This window comes from Pithys albifrons, chromosome 25 (genome assembly GCF_047495875.1).
Source record: "Pithys albifrons albifrons isolate INPA30051 chromosome 25, PitAlb_v1, whole genome shotgun sequence".
NCBI lineage: Eukaryota > Metazoa > Chordata > Aves > Passeriformes > Thamnophilidae > Pithys > Pithys albifrons.
In genome coordinates this window covers 6,690,052-6,706,074 of record NC_092482.1, presented here as the reverse complement: position 1 = coordinate 6,706,074, position 16,023 = coordinate 6,690,052, and the positions used below count along the sequence as shown (strand labels likewise).

At 50.1% G+C, this 16,023-nt stretch overlaps 1 gene segment (V, D, J or C); it reads right to left on the bottom strand.

Moving 5' to 3' along the window:
- Positions 1-11,088: 11,088 nt before the first annotated feature.
- Positions 11,089-12,330, bottom strand: LOC139682823 (Ig heavy chain V region 6.96-like). The segment is given in 2 exon segments: positions 11,089-11,586; positions 11,802-12,330. Coding segments are annotated over 2 exon segments (390 nt in total).
- Positions 12,331-16,023: the final 3,693 nt, after the last annotated feature.

The following is a 16,023-nucleotide window of genomic DNA, read 5'->3' as shown; positions in this document are numbered from 1 at the left end:
CTCGCCGGGGCAGCGCCGGCGCCTCTGCCCGACCCCGACAGACCCGCCCGGCCCGCCCGGGACACGAGAAGGGGCGGGCACGGGATGCCGCGGACACAAAGCAGCGCCGAGGAGGTGGAGAGCACATTGTCAGAAAAGGACCCGAGAGCTCTTGTGGACAGCTTGCCCAGAAATTTGCTCTTGGAGCAAAGAAGGTCAACGGGATCCTGCGCTTCGTTAGGCAAAATACTGCCAGCAGGTCAGGGAGGCGATGGGTTCTCCCTGCTCAGCCCTGCTGAGGCCACAGCTGGAGTATGGGGGGCACATTCTGACTCCCACAACGAGGGAGAGTTGGATCTGCTGGAGAGAGGCCAGGGAAGGGACTGGGGTACCTCTTGCAAGAGCAGTGTCTGAGGGACTGGGACTGTTTACCATGGAGAAGAGAAAGTCTGGGGTTTGGGAAGGGGAGATGTTCTTTCATACATATATAGAAAAAGAGTTTTAGAATCACAGACCAGTTGGGATTGGAAGTGAAATTTAAAGGCCATCTAGTCCAACCCTCCTGCAATGATCACACACATCTTCAACTTGATCAGGTTGCTCAAGATGCACTCTATCAGTTTTATGGATTGGAGCAGATCCATGTTCAGGGGGCAATTTGTTTCATGATCTTCATTAAAAACAATTTCTTTTTTGTATCTTGTCTGAAACTGCCATATTTTTGTCTAAAGCTGTTACACTTTGTCCCATCACTACAGTCTGCATTAAAAAATCTGTCCCCTGTTCTTTTAAGCCCTCTTTGGATAAATGAGGCATCTTACAAATTCACCCTGTCTGTGATTCTGTGGAAGCCTCACAGGCATATTCATGTCTCCATGAATGATATGGATCAGGGGAAAAGAGAAAACTGACTCTGCCATGTCTGTCAGTTCTTGGGCGCCTGAGGAGAGGAACAAGAACTTTTAGCATAGAATTACCAAGGGAAGTTATTCATTTATACTTTAGAGCTGTGCCCTTGCCTAGTCCATAGGAGATCCTGATACAGAGAAAAGCAGGTTAGATCTGTGTCTGATTAGCCACTATTGCTCACATAATCAATATATGCTTGTCCTGTGCTGGATCTGCACATACTTGTCCTGTGAAGTGGTACAGACAATTGATCACTGGTATAGGAATCTTCATTTTTCCAAACCTAGGCCTTGTGTAGAGAGTGGGTCATGCTTGAAGTCTGGTTTCATTGAGGGGTAAATCTTCTACTGTTTTTTGTGTTGTTTTTTTATGGGGTATTCTGAGTTGGGAAGAGCTGCTTTCAGGTACGTGTTGAAAAAACAACCCTGAGGTAAGAGCTCTTAGTCTCAGGTACTGCTCATTATTTTAAGCAAGAGAATATTGCAGTTTGCATCTTCCCTTTCACAGCTGCTCCCCTAAGGACTTCCAGAAACACTCTGTGTTATAGTAGTGTTAAGGAAAACTTTCTGTCCTCCTTTGGCTACAAGTTTCAAAGCTGGAAAGGAACAGAGAAGCACTCAAGGGATACAAAAGTAATTTTGGTGGTTAAACCAGTGGCACATAAAGGAGTGAGGAGAGCTATTGAGCATGGGGTTGTTTTCTGTATTTCTGTTGTTTGGTGTATTTATGCTGTGTGGTCTTCTATTAGAACTTACAGTGTGCTGTTCTTCTGTAAGGCTGCAGATAGAGGTAGAGGCCCATGTGACAGGGTTGTACAACTCTGTACACAAATCCTGATCCTGGCTTTGGAAGGATGGGGAGTAAGATACATTCTCATTTGACTGGTGGACTGACAGGCTGCTACCTGTAGCCTGAGAGGCCTACTGTTGTCCATGGCTTGTTGCTGGAGGGTGGGTGAGGAGGATGGGAATGAAGAGGACAAAATTTGTTTTGGAAAAAGATTAGTTCTCCTTTTCTCTCTCACAGCCACCCAAAGGCCACTCTCCTGGGACTGTAGGGGGCACACGTTGGTGTGCTTGCAGTGCATGAGGTCAAGAGGAAAGACTGGACACCTTCCTCATTAGAAACTCAAGAACTCAAAAGCACTCCCAAACAATTTCCAGGTCCCAAAGTTCTCTCATAAATTCTCTGACAGGGCATCAGACCTGATTCTGGCTCTCCAGAAAGGACGTAAGTGTGTTGGTTTAAAGGTAAACTGGCCAGAGATATAAACCCAACACAAAGGAGATTATAATTACAGTTTAATAAAAATATTACAATAAATGCAATAATACAAAGAGAAATTAGTTTTAATCCACAAAACCCAGAAGTATAACCCAGCGCTCCAGGGTACAAACAGAATGGTGTTCTTTAGCCCCAGTGCTGAGACCCACCAGTCCAAAGTAAAAGGAAGGGAAAAAACCTGTTGGTCCAGATGAGGGTCACTGTCTGGTCGAGAGTGGTGGTTGCAGTCCTGTCGAGGTTCTGGTCCTTCTCTGGATCCAATGAGTGGTACCAGAAGTCACCAAACCCCAAGATTATATATCCCCTGGTTCAGGTGGGAACATCCAGTACCTCCCCCAGGGCAAGCAGTTCCACAATGAGTGACCTGACTCTGTGAGTTCTGGGATAGTTTTGGAATCGTTGCTGGCCCATTAGCAGACATGGCCCCTCAGGCTGGGTGTGAAGGTGCTAATGACTCCTCTGAGGAGAGTTATCCCAGCTCCTGTCTCACAGGTCTCTTTAACACCCAGCTTGCAGCCTGAGGGGTCAGGTGTGCCCTGGGCAGTTGCTGCAAGTGGTCCATTGTTAACAGTTCACGAGAAATGGCACAGAGGGTGTGGAATACACAGTTTAGATTGTGGCAGAAGACCTTGATTATGAACAGTGGAAGAGGTTCCAGGAAAAATGGGTTTACAGTGATGATGACCATGTGGATGCCAGTTCCCCAGAAGAGGACCAGGAAAGAGATTTTAATATAATATAAAACTGCACTGTAACATGGCTTCCTTAGTTCTATTTTCCCCTTAGTAATTCCCCATCCAAGTTCTTCTTCCAATAATCCCCTTAAGGCTCCTTTCCCACCAATTTCAGCCTGCCATTCTGCAATTGTCTGCTATCCCTGGTATATTATTGGTTTGTTAATGTTGCATTCAGCTTTGTCATTGTTGTGAATCTCAATCCTCCTATCATCCAATGAGGATTAGGGTTCCACCTAGTTTCTGGAAGTTTCCACCCCTGAACACTATTTAAGGCCGTGTTTGCCTTCAATAAAAGCTTCTTCTGGATCCTTCATCCTTGGCTCTGGTTGTCTCTGCAGTGTATCCTTGGGAGCAGGACCAGGGCAGCCATCCCTTCACCCTCATCGAACCAGTGAACCTTGGATCAACGGCCCCACATTTGGTCATGCCCACACAGTGATAAACTGGTCCTGGCTGCTGAACTAGGACATTAAGGAAAGGGGAGTAGAAAAGGAGCCAATTTTGCTGCTGGGATGGTAGAAGTTTTGAGGCTGTAATGAATTTCTAGGAAAGGACTCGTTCAACCCTCCTGCTTGAAGCAGGGTCAGCCAGTGTAGGTGTGCTGGGTCTGGTTTGGTGGGAGCTGATTTCTTCATAGCAGTCCATCTGGGCAGCTGCTCTGTTTTGTGCCCAAAGCCATGTGGATAACACAGCGATGACTTAGCAATTGCTGAACAGTGCTTACCCGGCACCGAGTCTTCTCTGCTTTCCATGTTGCCTGCCAGCTGTACAGCTGACCACAGCTGGCCAAGGGACAATTCCAGACTACATGAAATTGTGTCATGCAGGAAATCTGGGGGAAAGAAGGAGGAAAGGGGGAAATTTGGAGTTATGGCATTTGTCTTTCCCACTTAAGTGCTATACATTGTGAGGGCTGTCCTAGAAATGACTAAGCATCTGCCTGCAAATGGGAAGCCAGGAATTAATTCCTTATATTGTTTGGTTGCTGTGTGCAGCTTTTACTTTGCTTATTAAATTCTCTTTGGGTCAACACACACATTTTCCCAGTCTACCCTTCTCTCTCCCAATCCCACTGCAGGTGACTGAGGAGCAGCTGTGTGGGGCCAAGCTGCCTAACGGGGATAGGGACAGTAGGTGCCTATTCAGTTCTGAATGTGCTCAAGAATGGAAATTACACAGTCTCGGGTATTTAAACAAAGTGACTAATCCGCCCCAGCAACTTCTTCACTACACTAAAGAACTCAGATCTCTCAGTCTCTCCTCATATATCAGTTGCCCCTTTCCTTGTCTTCATGGCCCTGCCCTTCATTTGTTCCCATATGTCCATGTCCTTCCCACGCTGGGAGGTCCAGGAGGGGACACAGTAGTCCACAGTCTCACCAGTGCTGAGTTCAAGAGGATTCCTCCCCAATGAGCAAGGAGTCAGGTCAACATGCCAGGAGGCTTCTAGCATAAACAAGGCCATAGAAAACGCAGGCCCACTGCTGAATGGGATGGGGATCTGGTGACACAGGACATGGAAAAGGGCTCAGGTACTGAATTCTTTGTTTACCATAGTCTTAAACAGTCTTTAACTCTCTTTCAGCCTTCAAGAATCCCAGTTTCCAGAGTCCAGTGGGAAAGGTTGGAGCAAGAAAAATAAACCCTTGTACAATTCCTGTCACTTTTCTAGTCCATAGTAAAGGAATTTGTCCACATCACGTCCAGGGAAGTCACTGCTGAAAGCATAACTAAATGAAAAATCCACAACATCCACCTTTTCCTTATCCATCAACCCCCATCATCTTACTGTAGAAGGCTGTAAATGTGGTTGAGCACTATTTCCACTTCACAAAGACATGGTGACTTTCCATGAGGAAGGAGGGGCAGGAGGTGCTCCCAAGGCCAGAGAAGAGATTCCTTGATGAAGACCAGGGTGATGTAGGTTGTGCCTCTCAGCTGATGTTGACTAATGGTTGAGCAGATATTGACCCAGCAGAGAGCGGAGGATCTAATGTCACAACCATTGGACATGCTCTGAAAAGATCTGTGACTCCCTGAAGAGCTCACACTGGAGCAGGCTCCTGGCAGGAATGGCGGTTCCAAGGAGGGAGGAGCCCACACTGGAGGAGGTTTTCTTGCAGAATTTGTGCTCTGCGGGGGACCCTCAGTGCAGTAGTGTGTTCCTGAAGGACTGAACCCTGTGGAAAGGGCCCAAGATGGAGGAGTCTGCAAGGAACTGCAGTCAGAGGGAAGAACCCAGGTTGGAGAAGTTCCTGGAGAAATGTCTTCCATAGGTTGGGCTCCACAATGAAGAAGGAGAAGAGCATGAGAAGGAAAAAGCAGCAGAGAAAATGTGTTATGAACCGATTACAAGCCCCATTCTCCATCTGTCTGAAATGGCCAGGGAGAGCAGAACTTTTCTGTATTTGTCCTTATTTCTCATTATCCTGATTTAATTTGCAATAAATCAATTGATTTTCCTAAGCCTCTCTGTTTGTCAGGATGGGAACGGTTGGGACATCTCCCTGTCCTCATCTTGACCCACAAGACTCAAATCGAAATTCTTTGCCCTGTCCCGTTCTGAAGGAGGGAAACTGAGAGAGTGGATTGGTGGGCATGTGGGGAACAGAAAAGGACAACCCTGCTCTATTTCTTCTTCCTGATCAGATGACCTGTAGCAGCCAGCAACAACAATGTTATCCATGCTGATCTGTCTTTCCTAAATAGTCTGGCTCCATCGCCCACAGCTACTGAAACACATCTCCCGGATCTCATGACTCTGCAGCCAAACCACAGAGGGAAAATGAGGCCATGCAACGCTCACTAAAATTGCACTTTCCTAAACAGCCTCTGAAGCTCTCAGAATAGATCCTCCTGCATCATAAATGGTACCAGCCCTTCTACCACACTTCCCTCTGCTGCCTTTTGCTGCCACCTTGCCAGAGGATTGTTTCCTGCACCTGCCATTGCCTGACAACAGTCCCTGGTGAGCAGCTGCCAGAAAGAAATGCTGAGAGATCTGTCTTCCCATCAGTCACTTTTTGTTCCACTCTGCTGCAGAGCTGCTCCAGGGTGATCCTTGCTCCACAGTAATATAATCCTGCATCCTCTGGCTTTGCAGCCAGGATCTGCAGTGTGAAATTGTTGCTCTCCACTGATCCCTCAAAGTGATCTTGGAAACCATCTGCATACTTATCACCCTCCATGTAAATCCATTCCAGAGTGTTATGCGGGCTCTGACGGTACCAGTACATGAAGTAATTCCACATGTTGCCTCCACTCATGCTGCATTGGAAGGTAACTCTATATCCCTCTTGTATGGTCAGTCCCCTGGGGTGTTGCTCCAAGGCCACTTGGCCAGTGACTGCTACAGAGAGAGAGAACATTCCATGATTACTCAAGACATTGAGGAACAACCCTCATCTCTCCCTGAAACATCTGTGAAGGCACCTGAGAGAGAGAAGGACCTCTCCCAGGCTAAGTGGGGCATAGTCCCTGTGCTGCCATCCCCAAGCTGGGCTTTGCAGGATGGGTGGCAGTGCCCCATGAGCAGAGTGTCCAGTGCAAGCACAAAGCGTTTGGCCCCAAGAGCTGAGTGCAGCAGGGACGTGCCCTGCCTGTCCCCACCCTGCAGAAGAGGCAGCTTGGATGGAGGTAACATGGTCCCAGCTAGAAGAGGAGGAAGGTGGTTCCCACTGTGCTCCCCAGGGATGGTGGAATACATCAGGCCTGGAACATGTCAGGCTGCAAGCACAGCTCCACAGAGACATGCAGAGCACACAGGCATGCCCAGATCCTGGGGCGCATCACCCCTTCCTTTCACTTACCTAAAATGGGCAAGAACCCCATACACAGGACAGTCCACATGGCCGGGCCAGCTCTGTCTTGCCTCTCTCCAGCTTCTCTCTGCCTGCAGTACAGCTCTGCCCACACCTTCCCTGCCTCTGCCTCTGTCACTGCACTCAGGCTCAGTCCCTCCCAGTCCCTCCCTGTATCTTTGACATGAGTGAGAGTGAGAGGTGGGGACTGGAGGAGCAGAAGCTTAAGCTGTTGGGGCACTCCCGGGTGTCTCTCACCTTGCAGGGTGTAAGAACAGAATTCATTTGGCAGGAAAAGCTCTGGTGTGCAAAGGGTGATGTGTTGCCATGGTGTCATCCCTGATCTTTCTCTGAGGAAGTTTTGCAGGGTGATGCTGGGACTTTGGAGCTGACCTGGCAGGGTGACACCTTGTCCTTCCCCTGGCCTCCTGGCTCTTGCTGCTTCTGAGCTGCTGCTCCTACATGAGACCCAGAATCCCAGCTCCACCTGGACAGGGCATCCTGAGGTAAAAGTGCTCCTCACCCTGCTCCCTCCACTCTGGCCCAGCACTCTACTCACTCCCATGATGACATTTCTCCAGCTGTCTCTTCTTGTCAAAGCCTTCCCAGACCCCCAAGGCCCAAGGACAGACCAGGACTCAACTGCTCAGCAGAGCCAAGACACTCCCTTCTCTGTGTCCTCCTACTCAGTGGGAATCCAGATCTCTTCCTGCAACCACAGATGGGGGACACCTGTGAGCCCTGACACAGTGTGATTACCCTTTTGGGGAGCATTGCCCACTCCACAGTAGGCCTGCACACTGTCCCTCCACAGACTGTACTGGGTACTTAAATATGGCCCCTTGCAAAAGGGATTGTCAGGACAGGGTTGGGAAAAGGGAATTGGAGAGGGAAGAGGGGCCCACTGAGAGTGGAGGCTTGAGGCTTGGAAAAGAAGCAATGGGATACAGAGCCAGGGAGATCTGCAGTCCCCTGGGACACCTGGGGCTGGTCCAGCATGGCAGGAGATTAAAAGTTCCCTCGGCCCAAAGCCCAAGTTTGGAGAAGGCTGAGGGACTCCCTCATCCTCCTCTCCAGTTCCCGAGGAGAGGAAGTAGAGAGGAAGGTCCTTTTTCGTATATAGTGGTAGAACATCTGGCAGTGGTTCAGAGCTGCATTAGAGGATTTTTAAGCTGGATACAAGGAAGCATTTTACTGCGAGAGTGGTCAAACAGAACAGGTGTCCTGGAGAGGTGTTCAATGCCCCATTCTGACAATGTGTAAAAGGCTTTTGGACAACATCCATGCAGTACAAGCACATGCTTTACCTTTGATTCATGGCTGAGCTCATCAAGCATTTGGACTAGATGGATGTTGTAGCTCCCATTGAACTGAGACAGTTTTTTCTCTCGTCTCCCTTGCCCTTCTCTCCTCTTCACTGAGAGCACCCAGGCACAACGAGACCCCGTTTCTCTGACCCCAGGCATAGCCCACTCACTGACTCCTCCCTTGCATGGGCTGTGACCCACATGAACACACTGGAGGGATTGTACCCCAGCCCAAACCAGCACAACAGTGCTGAGGTCATTCTGTTTTACTCACTGCCTCAACAGTAAGATGGGGTTGGGCAATAAGCAGGGATGGGACACCACAGCACATTGGATACTGTTATTGTTTCGAAATCTTTCAGGGAATTTTTCTCTCCCTTTCTATCACAGATGTTTTGGGAGCTGAAGAGCCAGGACAGATAACAAAGAGGTGCTTGACAGCTCTGCATTCCAGCTTGATGGCAGGGGGAGGTGAAGCGGGGAGGGAGAGAGGTTTCTTCCTGGTGCTGGCCACACTGCTCTGGCTGCTGTGCAGGTGCCAGCCACAATTGCTGGGCTGGTGCAAGCACTTGGAGGGAGCTCTCCTGGCTCGGGCCCCCAGCTCTGCATGGCCTGAGCTGTTCTCTCTCGAGAGAGGGAGCAGTCAGTGCTAGCTGGATTTGCTACAGACTCCCTGAGGGCCGAAGCCATCTGCAGTGGAGTTGCTAACCCTCCACCCCCTGCCAGTGCTTTCAGACGAATGATGAAAAGAGAGTCTCTACACTGTCCACGGGAAAGGTTTCACCCCGTGACTTCCATTTTCCCATGTGAGTTTTTTGGAACTACTCTGGCGGGAGCCCGGGAGTGACTTTCGTGGCCACTGCATCCCGAGGGGCGGTATCGTCCCCTGCCGTCCGTAAATATAACTGTACCAAAAGGGGAAGAGAGAAAGGACTTAACTGGTTTGAAAATTTTGGTTACGGTGGTGTTGTTTGTTCTGTTCTGGTTTTCGTTATGTATATATTTGTGGTTAAGAACTGTTATCCTTCTCTACACATTTTCTGAGTAAAGTATTTTAATTTCAAAGGTTGTGGTGGTTTTTGCGAAGAAGCCCCGTTTCCTAGTCCAGATAGACATCTGAGTTTCTTTTAAACTGAGACAGATACCGACTGAGCAAAGGATTACTTCACATGTGTCATAGGTTTACCTAAGTGGGCCTAAATTTAGGCTTTAGATCTAGAAGTGGGCTTGGAGCTGTCAGCTGACTGGAGTCAGGCTGGGCTAGCAGCTGACAGCTTCTGGCCAGTAGTATTGTATTCCATACCATATTACGACATCCTTTCCAAAGAGAATAAGAAGCAGTGTAGGAGTGGCTTGGGGCAGTTGCTTCATGGCTGTGGTTCCTGGGACGGTGTGCTGTGCTGTGCTGTGCTGAGAGAGATGGGGGAAGCCCGGGCCGACAGCATCGGCTGACCACCATACAACCCTAGGGAAGTAAAATGTTTGTTCTTGAGTCTGTCTTTTTGAAGATTAAGTCTTTTAAAAGTGAGTTGGGGTTAAAACTGTATGCTTTGTAGTTCACTAGAAGATGAAAGATTGTGCCTTGCTGTTTTTTTAACTTGTGTAAGTGTGTATCTGTACCTCTTTCTAGTTCTCTCTTTCTTTTCTGTGAAATATATGTAGTTTTAGCATAAATGTAGTTTGAAGGGTTTTTTCCCCCCTTCCCTCTTCTCTTTTTTCCCTCGGCAGGCAGAAGACAGCTTTTCTCTCTGTACTTGGGGGGGAGGGTTGGCACTTAGCTAACTCAGACCAAGACAACACGTAACACACCATTCTCAGAAATAAACCTTAGGGAAAGAAATAAGATACTGGGATGTTTTAAGTTACAGACTTTGCGTTCCAAAGCAGTTGTTCAATGTGAAGAAATCTGAATTTCCTGCAAATGGCTGAACACCTGCCTGCCAAGGGGAAGAATTGGCTTGGCTTGTGAAAATGACTTGTTTTTCACCCCTTAATCTGACTTGATTTCAACCCACAAGTTTTCTCTCTTCTACCCTTCTGATTCTCTCCCACATCCCTCTGAAGGGACAGGGTGTGAGCAGCTGCACAGGGTTTGCTGCCAGGGCTTAACCCACAATAGGAGGGAAAGGCAATAGTGGCAATATGGCCAGGCTCTTCTCAGAGATGCCCGGGGACAGGGCAATGGGCACAAACACAAAATTGCAGGATGTTTTCTCTGAACATCAGAGAACACTTTTTTCACTGTGTGAGGGTGGCTTAGGTTGCCCCAGCACCTTGTAGAGTCTCCATACTTGGAGATCTTCACAAGCTCTTTGGTCATGATCCTGGGGAAGTGGAACCTGTGGAGAGCCCAGGCTGGAGTGGATTGACTCTTGTGGGGGTTGGGAGGGCCGTGCACAAGAAATGGTCGAGGAGGTAAATGGTTTGGAAACTTCTCTTTGCTCAGGAAACCTGTTGTGGCTAACAGAAACATACGTTGAGAGAACGTGTGAGAACAACTACTCTTTGTCTTTCCCTCAGAAACTGTTTCTCAGCTAAGCTAACTCTTCGCAGCATAAGAAGCATTCCTTTGCTCACAAGTGGAGGAAGAGAAGAGAAGGGAAGTGGTATAGCTCAGGAAAGCAGCACTGAGCAGGTCAGAAAGCCCCTTCATATTTATAGCCCCGAAGACCTGCAGCCTCTGTGTGTGTTTTTACCAGCCAGCTGTGAATTCTGGCAGCTGTGTAGTGCTCCCAAAATAAACTTTCTTTCTGTTTTAAAATTCAATGGCTTAGCTCTGAGATTACCTGGGTGAACATTGAAGCCTGCAGTTCTGAAAGACTGCAGCCCTTGTGAAGGAACCATGGTGAAGCCATTTCTGAAAGATTGCAGACTGCAGGAGGGAACAAGAAGCAAGTGATGAAGACTAGGGATTAAATACTAAGAAATGACTCCATGCCCCACTCCCAATTGCCATTAGTCTTTTGGGGAATAGAAGTAGTGAATTAATGAACTGATTGAGGGTGAGCCTGGGAAGAAACAGGGATAAAGTGGGGGCAAGGCATTTTAAAGTTACTTAAAATTCTACTCTTAGTTAAACTGGCAGTAAATGGGAATCCCTGCAGTGTGCAGTAAGGGCCAGGAACATCTGTGGTGCACAGTGATGGCACCTGACTCCTTGAGAACAGCCCATTAGCTACTGGCCTCTGGCAACTTCACCTTCCCCTCATCCCCTGTGTCAGGCCTCAGAGGGTTTGTGTTAAAGCGCAGCTGGGTTTCCTGTCCCTGTGTGAATGGCGCAGAAGTATCGGGCAGAGTCCTGGGGCTGCAGGGCTTGCAATGACAGGTATGTCTCAGACCGGGCATTGTCCCGGGAGGCTGTGGCCCGATTCCGTACTGTTGCCCTGTTGTGCTGTTCATGGCCCGAGGGGCTGATAAAGGACACCCACTCGAAGCTGCCTCTGGGTGACTGACGGTACCACCAAACGGTCCCCAAGTTGAAGCCGGACGCGCGGCAGGAGAGGCGCACGGACTGTCCGGGCGCTCGCAGCCCCCCGCCGTCCTCCTGCAGCCTCCACTGCGCCCACAGCCCTGCGGGGGGAGAGCGCAGGCATAGGGCAGGGCGCGATCACGGACCGAGGATGTTCCCGCACTGCCCCGGAGCCGCCCGCGTTGGCACAGCCACCGCCCCTCTCGTCCCCACGCTTTTGTCCCAGTATCTGTCCTTGTCCCTGCTCCTGCCGCTGCCTGTCCCGCTCCCTCCTCGCCCAGCCCCGGGCTCGCTGCCCTTCCCGCCCGGCTCTCACCTGCCGGCCCCAAGGCCAAGGCCAAGCCCAGCAGCCACGGCCCCAGCCCGGCCGACATCGTGCCCGGCCGCGGCCGAGGGCTGTGCTGGAGCCGCACACGAGCCGAGCGGAGCCGCGCTCGGGCAACTCCTGCCCAGCCCCGCCTCGCCGGGGCAGCGCCGGCGCCTCTGCCCGACCCCGACAGACCCGCCCGGCCCGCCTGGTACACGAGAAGGGGGGATTCAGGAGAAGGGGGCACTCAGCGGAAGGAGGTCCCAGCGAGGGACGCGGGCAGGGCCGTAGGACAGAGGGGCAACGGCGCCCCGGGAGTTGAAGGCTCCTTTCCCGGGTCTCCCAGCCCGGCTCCAGCGCTGTCCCAGCTTCTCGCCCTGTGAGCCCCTCAGAAGGTGACCACGCCTCGGGTCGGTGCAGCCGGGGCGGACCCATCCCTGGCCCCAGCGAAGGAACGGGCTGTCGGCCAACAGCGTCCCCTCCAGGTCCCTCCCCGAGCTCTCATCCCCGCCCGCCCTGGCATCGTCCCATCCCCTGCCCGTGGGGACCAGGAGACAGGTAGGTTTATGCTGCAAGTCAGCGATAGTCAAGACTTCTTACTGTGGAGAGGGGAGGGCATCTTACCACTGTATAAAAAGGCGTGAAGAGGGAGTGCAAAGAAGACGCGATCAAAGTGTTCCAGTGGTGCTCACTTACGGGTCAAGGGGCAGTGCACACCAGCTGAAACACAGGATGCTCCTTCTGAACATCACCAGGCACATTTTCACTGTGATAGTGACTGCAGACTGGCACAGGTTGCCCAGAGAGCTTGTGAAGACTCTGTGTTTGAGATATTCTGTAGCTGTCTGGACATGGTCTTGGGCAACCACCTCTAGCCGAGCCTGCTTAAACAGGCAGGAGGGACCAGATGATCTCCTGAGGTACTTTCCAACTTCAGTCTCCCTGTGATTCTGTGAAGCTCTCATAGGCGCATTCAAGGCTTTGCAGGTAAATTGTGCAAGGTGTGGCAATGACCCTCCCACTCCTACCCCTTGGCCCACACACCTTCTTCCCACAGGACACAGATACCTGTCCACCACCCAGCCCTCAACTACTAATCTTCCCTCCGATATTTTGCTACATGTTGCCATCTTTGTTTCCTACAGGTCTGTCCTGATGGGGATGACTGCCACCAGGCTGTCTGTTGCCTCATTCCATACAGAAAAAACAGCAGGTGTGGGTGGACAGTGGGGGATGCTGATAGGGAGGTGCTGAGGCTTCATGGACATGCCAAAATCCTTAGGAGCTGTGTCTCCCCATCCTGTTTTCCCAGGGTGGAAAAACCTCCACAGAGATGGAAGTCCATGTAGCCACAACTGCTTCCTCTCACCTTCCATAACTTGTGACCACATTTTGCCTGTCTGCACCCCTCTCACCCCAGCCTGGCCCACCATCACCCACGTCCATGCTCCAGGCACAGCCTCATTACTGCCTTGGCACTGCTCAGGCCTGTGACAATTCTAATGCCAGGAAGTGCTAACGAGCAAGTAGTTGACATCGTCAGGGCACCCTTGGGAGTCCTCTCTGTCGATCCCACCAGGACACTAGAAGGTGTACTTCTGTTCCAGTGGGGTGACGCCCAGCATAGGGCAGTTATGGTCAGCCTTGTGGGAAAACTTCTTGTGAGCAACAGGACCTGTGAGGCTGCTGGAAGACCTTGGCCCTTCCTCAGCATCATGTTCTGCATAAACACATTGAGATGTTTCTAGGACCAGGTCTCAGCAATATAGTAGATATTGGACCTGAAAGTACATCACAGTCAGGACAGGCTCATTCCTGCATGGCAGATCCCATCACCCTGAAACATGCCTGAAAATGCAGCAGGGGTTTACACCCATCACTTCACTCCAACCTGCTCATGGCAACAGACAAAGTGCTTTGGGTGCCTTCAGTGGTCCTGACCAGAAGACCGTTTTCCAGAAACAACTTTGCGAAACCTTTAGTAAGATGACAAATGGGAGGGCACAGGCTTTTATTGGATTGCACCGAGCTCAGGACAATCTGCAATGAACTGTGCTGTAGATTTCCCTGACACGGGATGAACTCAGCTGCAAATCTGAGTGGAAGTACCTGAAACTGCCACCCACGTGGTGTCTGTCCTGACACATGCTCTTATCTTTACCACAGTTTCAGATGCTGAGGGACTGTTACCCTGGTGCATTAGCTGGCTGGCTGAACAGTTGTCACTGTTTCACAGATCGATGCCACCTGTAATGCCTGCTCATCCCACAACTGCCCTGTCCACATGGGAAATTGCTGAAAAGAAAACAAAGGCAATGTTTCCTGTCATTGAAATGTCAGTGCCCATTTCTCCTCACAATGGGTCAGTTTGTTGGTGGCAAAGCAAATCCAGAGATTGGCACCTGCAGCGGTCAGACTGCGAACAGCTGCCTTGGCAGCATCTGGCAGCGTGTAGCCCAGAGAATGCGGGGCTGAAGGGGCGTGTGCCAGGGCATCTGACCTAAACAATAGTCACAGGTGCTGCATGTCGAAGTTTGCAACTGGCTGCTGTGAAACAAGAGTGTCCAAGCTGTGGAAGTCACCACTGGTTGGTCTCTCCAGGATTTGGAAAATGCTGCCTGCATCTGTAGGCCAAGGGCTTCTAAGCCAAATTCTTCTACCAACACAACCTCAATATCAGGAACCTAAGGGACTGATCAGCTTCTGTGGTCACTAAGTTCGTGTAGGCATTGTCCTGCAGGTGACATTTGCATGAAGTCTTTGGGCACATGCATTACTTATTACATGGATAGACTCTTCTACACTATCTCAGTAGCCATTTAAAGATGTCAGTAAGGAGCTGTTGCTACAGGCTCTTGAAATGGTGCCACAGAAGACCCTTGCATATCCTGCACCAGGCAGCAGACATGCACCTACTGGATGAAACAGCATCACACAGAAAGGGAAAATTGCTACTGCAATCTTCCTCTGTTAGTCTAGTGATAGTCAGACTTCACCCATATTGCACACAGGGACCTACTGTGGCCACGAGAGAACCTTTACATACAGAGAGAACAGTAATAATGATAGAAAAATAGATCCAGTCCTAGTAATGTTAGTAAAATAGCAACCATTACTATAAATAGAACTATAGAAATCATGACAGTGCCATCAGTTAATTAAGCTGTAATGATCTCTCCTCAAAATGTTAGGCACTAGAGGCTTCTTAAACAATATACTTCCTTTTTCTAGAAATTTGGACCATGAAACACTGTCCTTGCAGGAACTGATGAACAACACAATAAGGAAGAGGTGTTAAGTCTGCTGAATGAGCAGCTCACATTGCTGTTGACAGTTGGTGGGCCATCTCTGGTGGTTTTACTTCCAGCACCACTGACATTCCACACCTGTTCTCATGCCCATTATTTGTTTCACTTGCCACTCTACTGGTGTAAATATTTACAGCAATTGCTCCATATGTAAGAAACCTTTTGGCTGCCAACAAGAGCTGGTAGTTTCTCCATCTAACCTGCAAATTACAGTACCCTTAAACAGGTCAGCAGTGTGAGAAATAAAGAGAGAGGGTTCGTTGTGGGAGGTGTGGAGTGAAGGGGTTTTGGTTAATGATAACAGTTGAATTAAAAAGTTCTGTGTTAATTGCTTTTTAGGAAAAGTGGGACTGGCCCTTTAAGGGGGGATTTCTCCACATACAGGTTAGACAGGCGAATGTGGCGGGAAGTCTGTGAGGCAGCAGTCCCAGCAGGGGAGGCTGTTGCCAGGGCTTGCGGCCGGTGTGAGGGCCTGATAGGGTGACTGGACGAGCCAATCCGCGTTGATGGCGCAGCAAGAAATTGCCCAAAGAAGGCAGTGAAGAAGTGAAGTGATGGTGTAACCTCGAATCAGCGTGCAAGGTGTCAAACATGGACTACGGAGGGCTGGACTCCAAGAGAGGAGGGAAGGGGGTGTTGCATGAAGGAAATAAATTGGGGTGACCCCCCCTCCTCCGTGTGCTCCCCGGCGACTTCGCTGTGGCGAGGCACCCTGTGCGTGCAGTTTGGTCAAGAAACCCTATTTTGCTTTGCTCCTTCAACTCGTATCTCTAAACATTCTTCGAGCCAAGATTTTTTTCTCACAATTTTGGGGGCTCGTCCGGGATCCAAAGTCCGCCGTCCTGAGTGGGGATTTGATGAACCCCTGGAAGGCACACCCCGCCGATTTCGGCGGTCTGAGGACCCAGGTCCTCTGCCAGGAG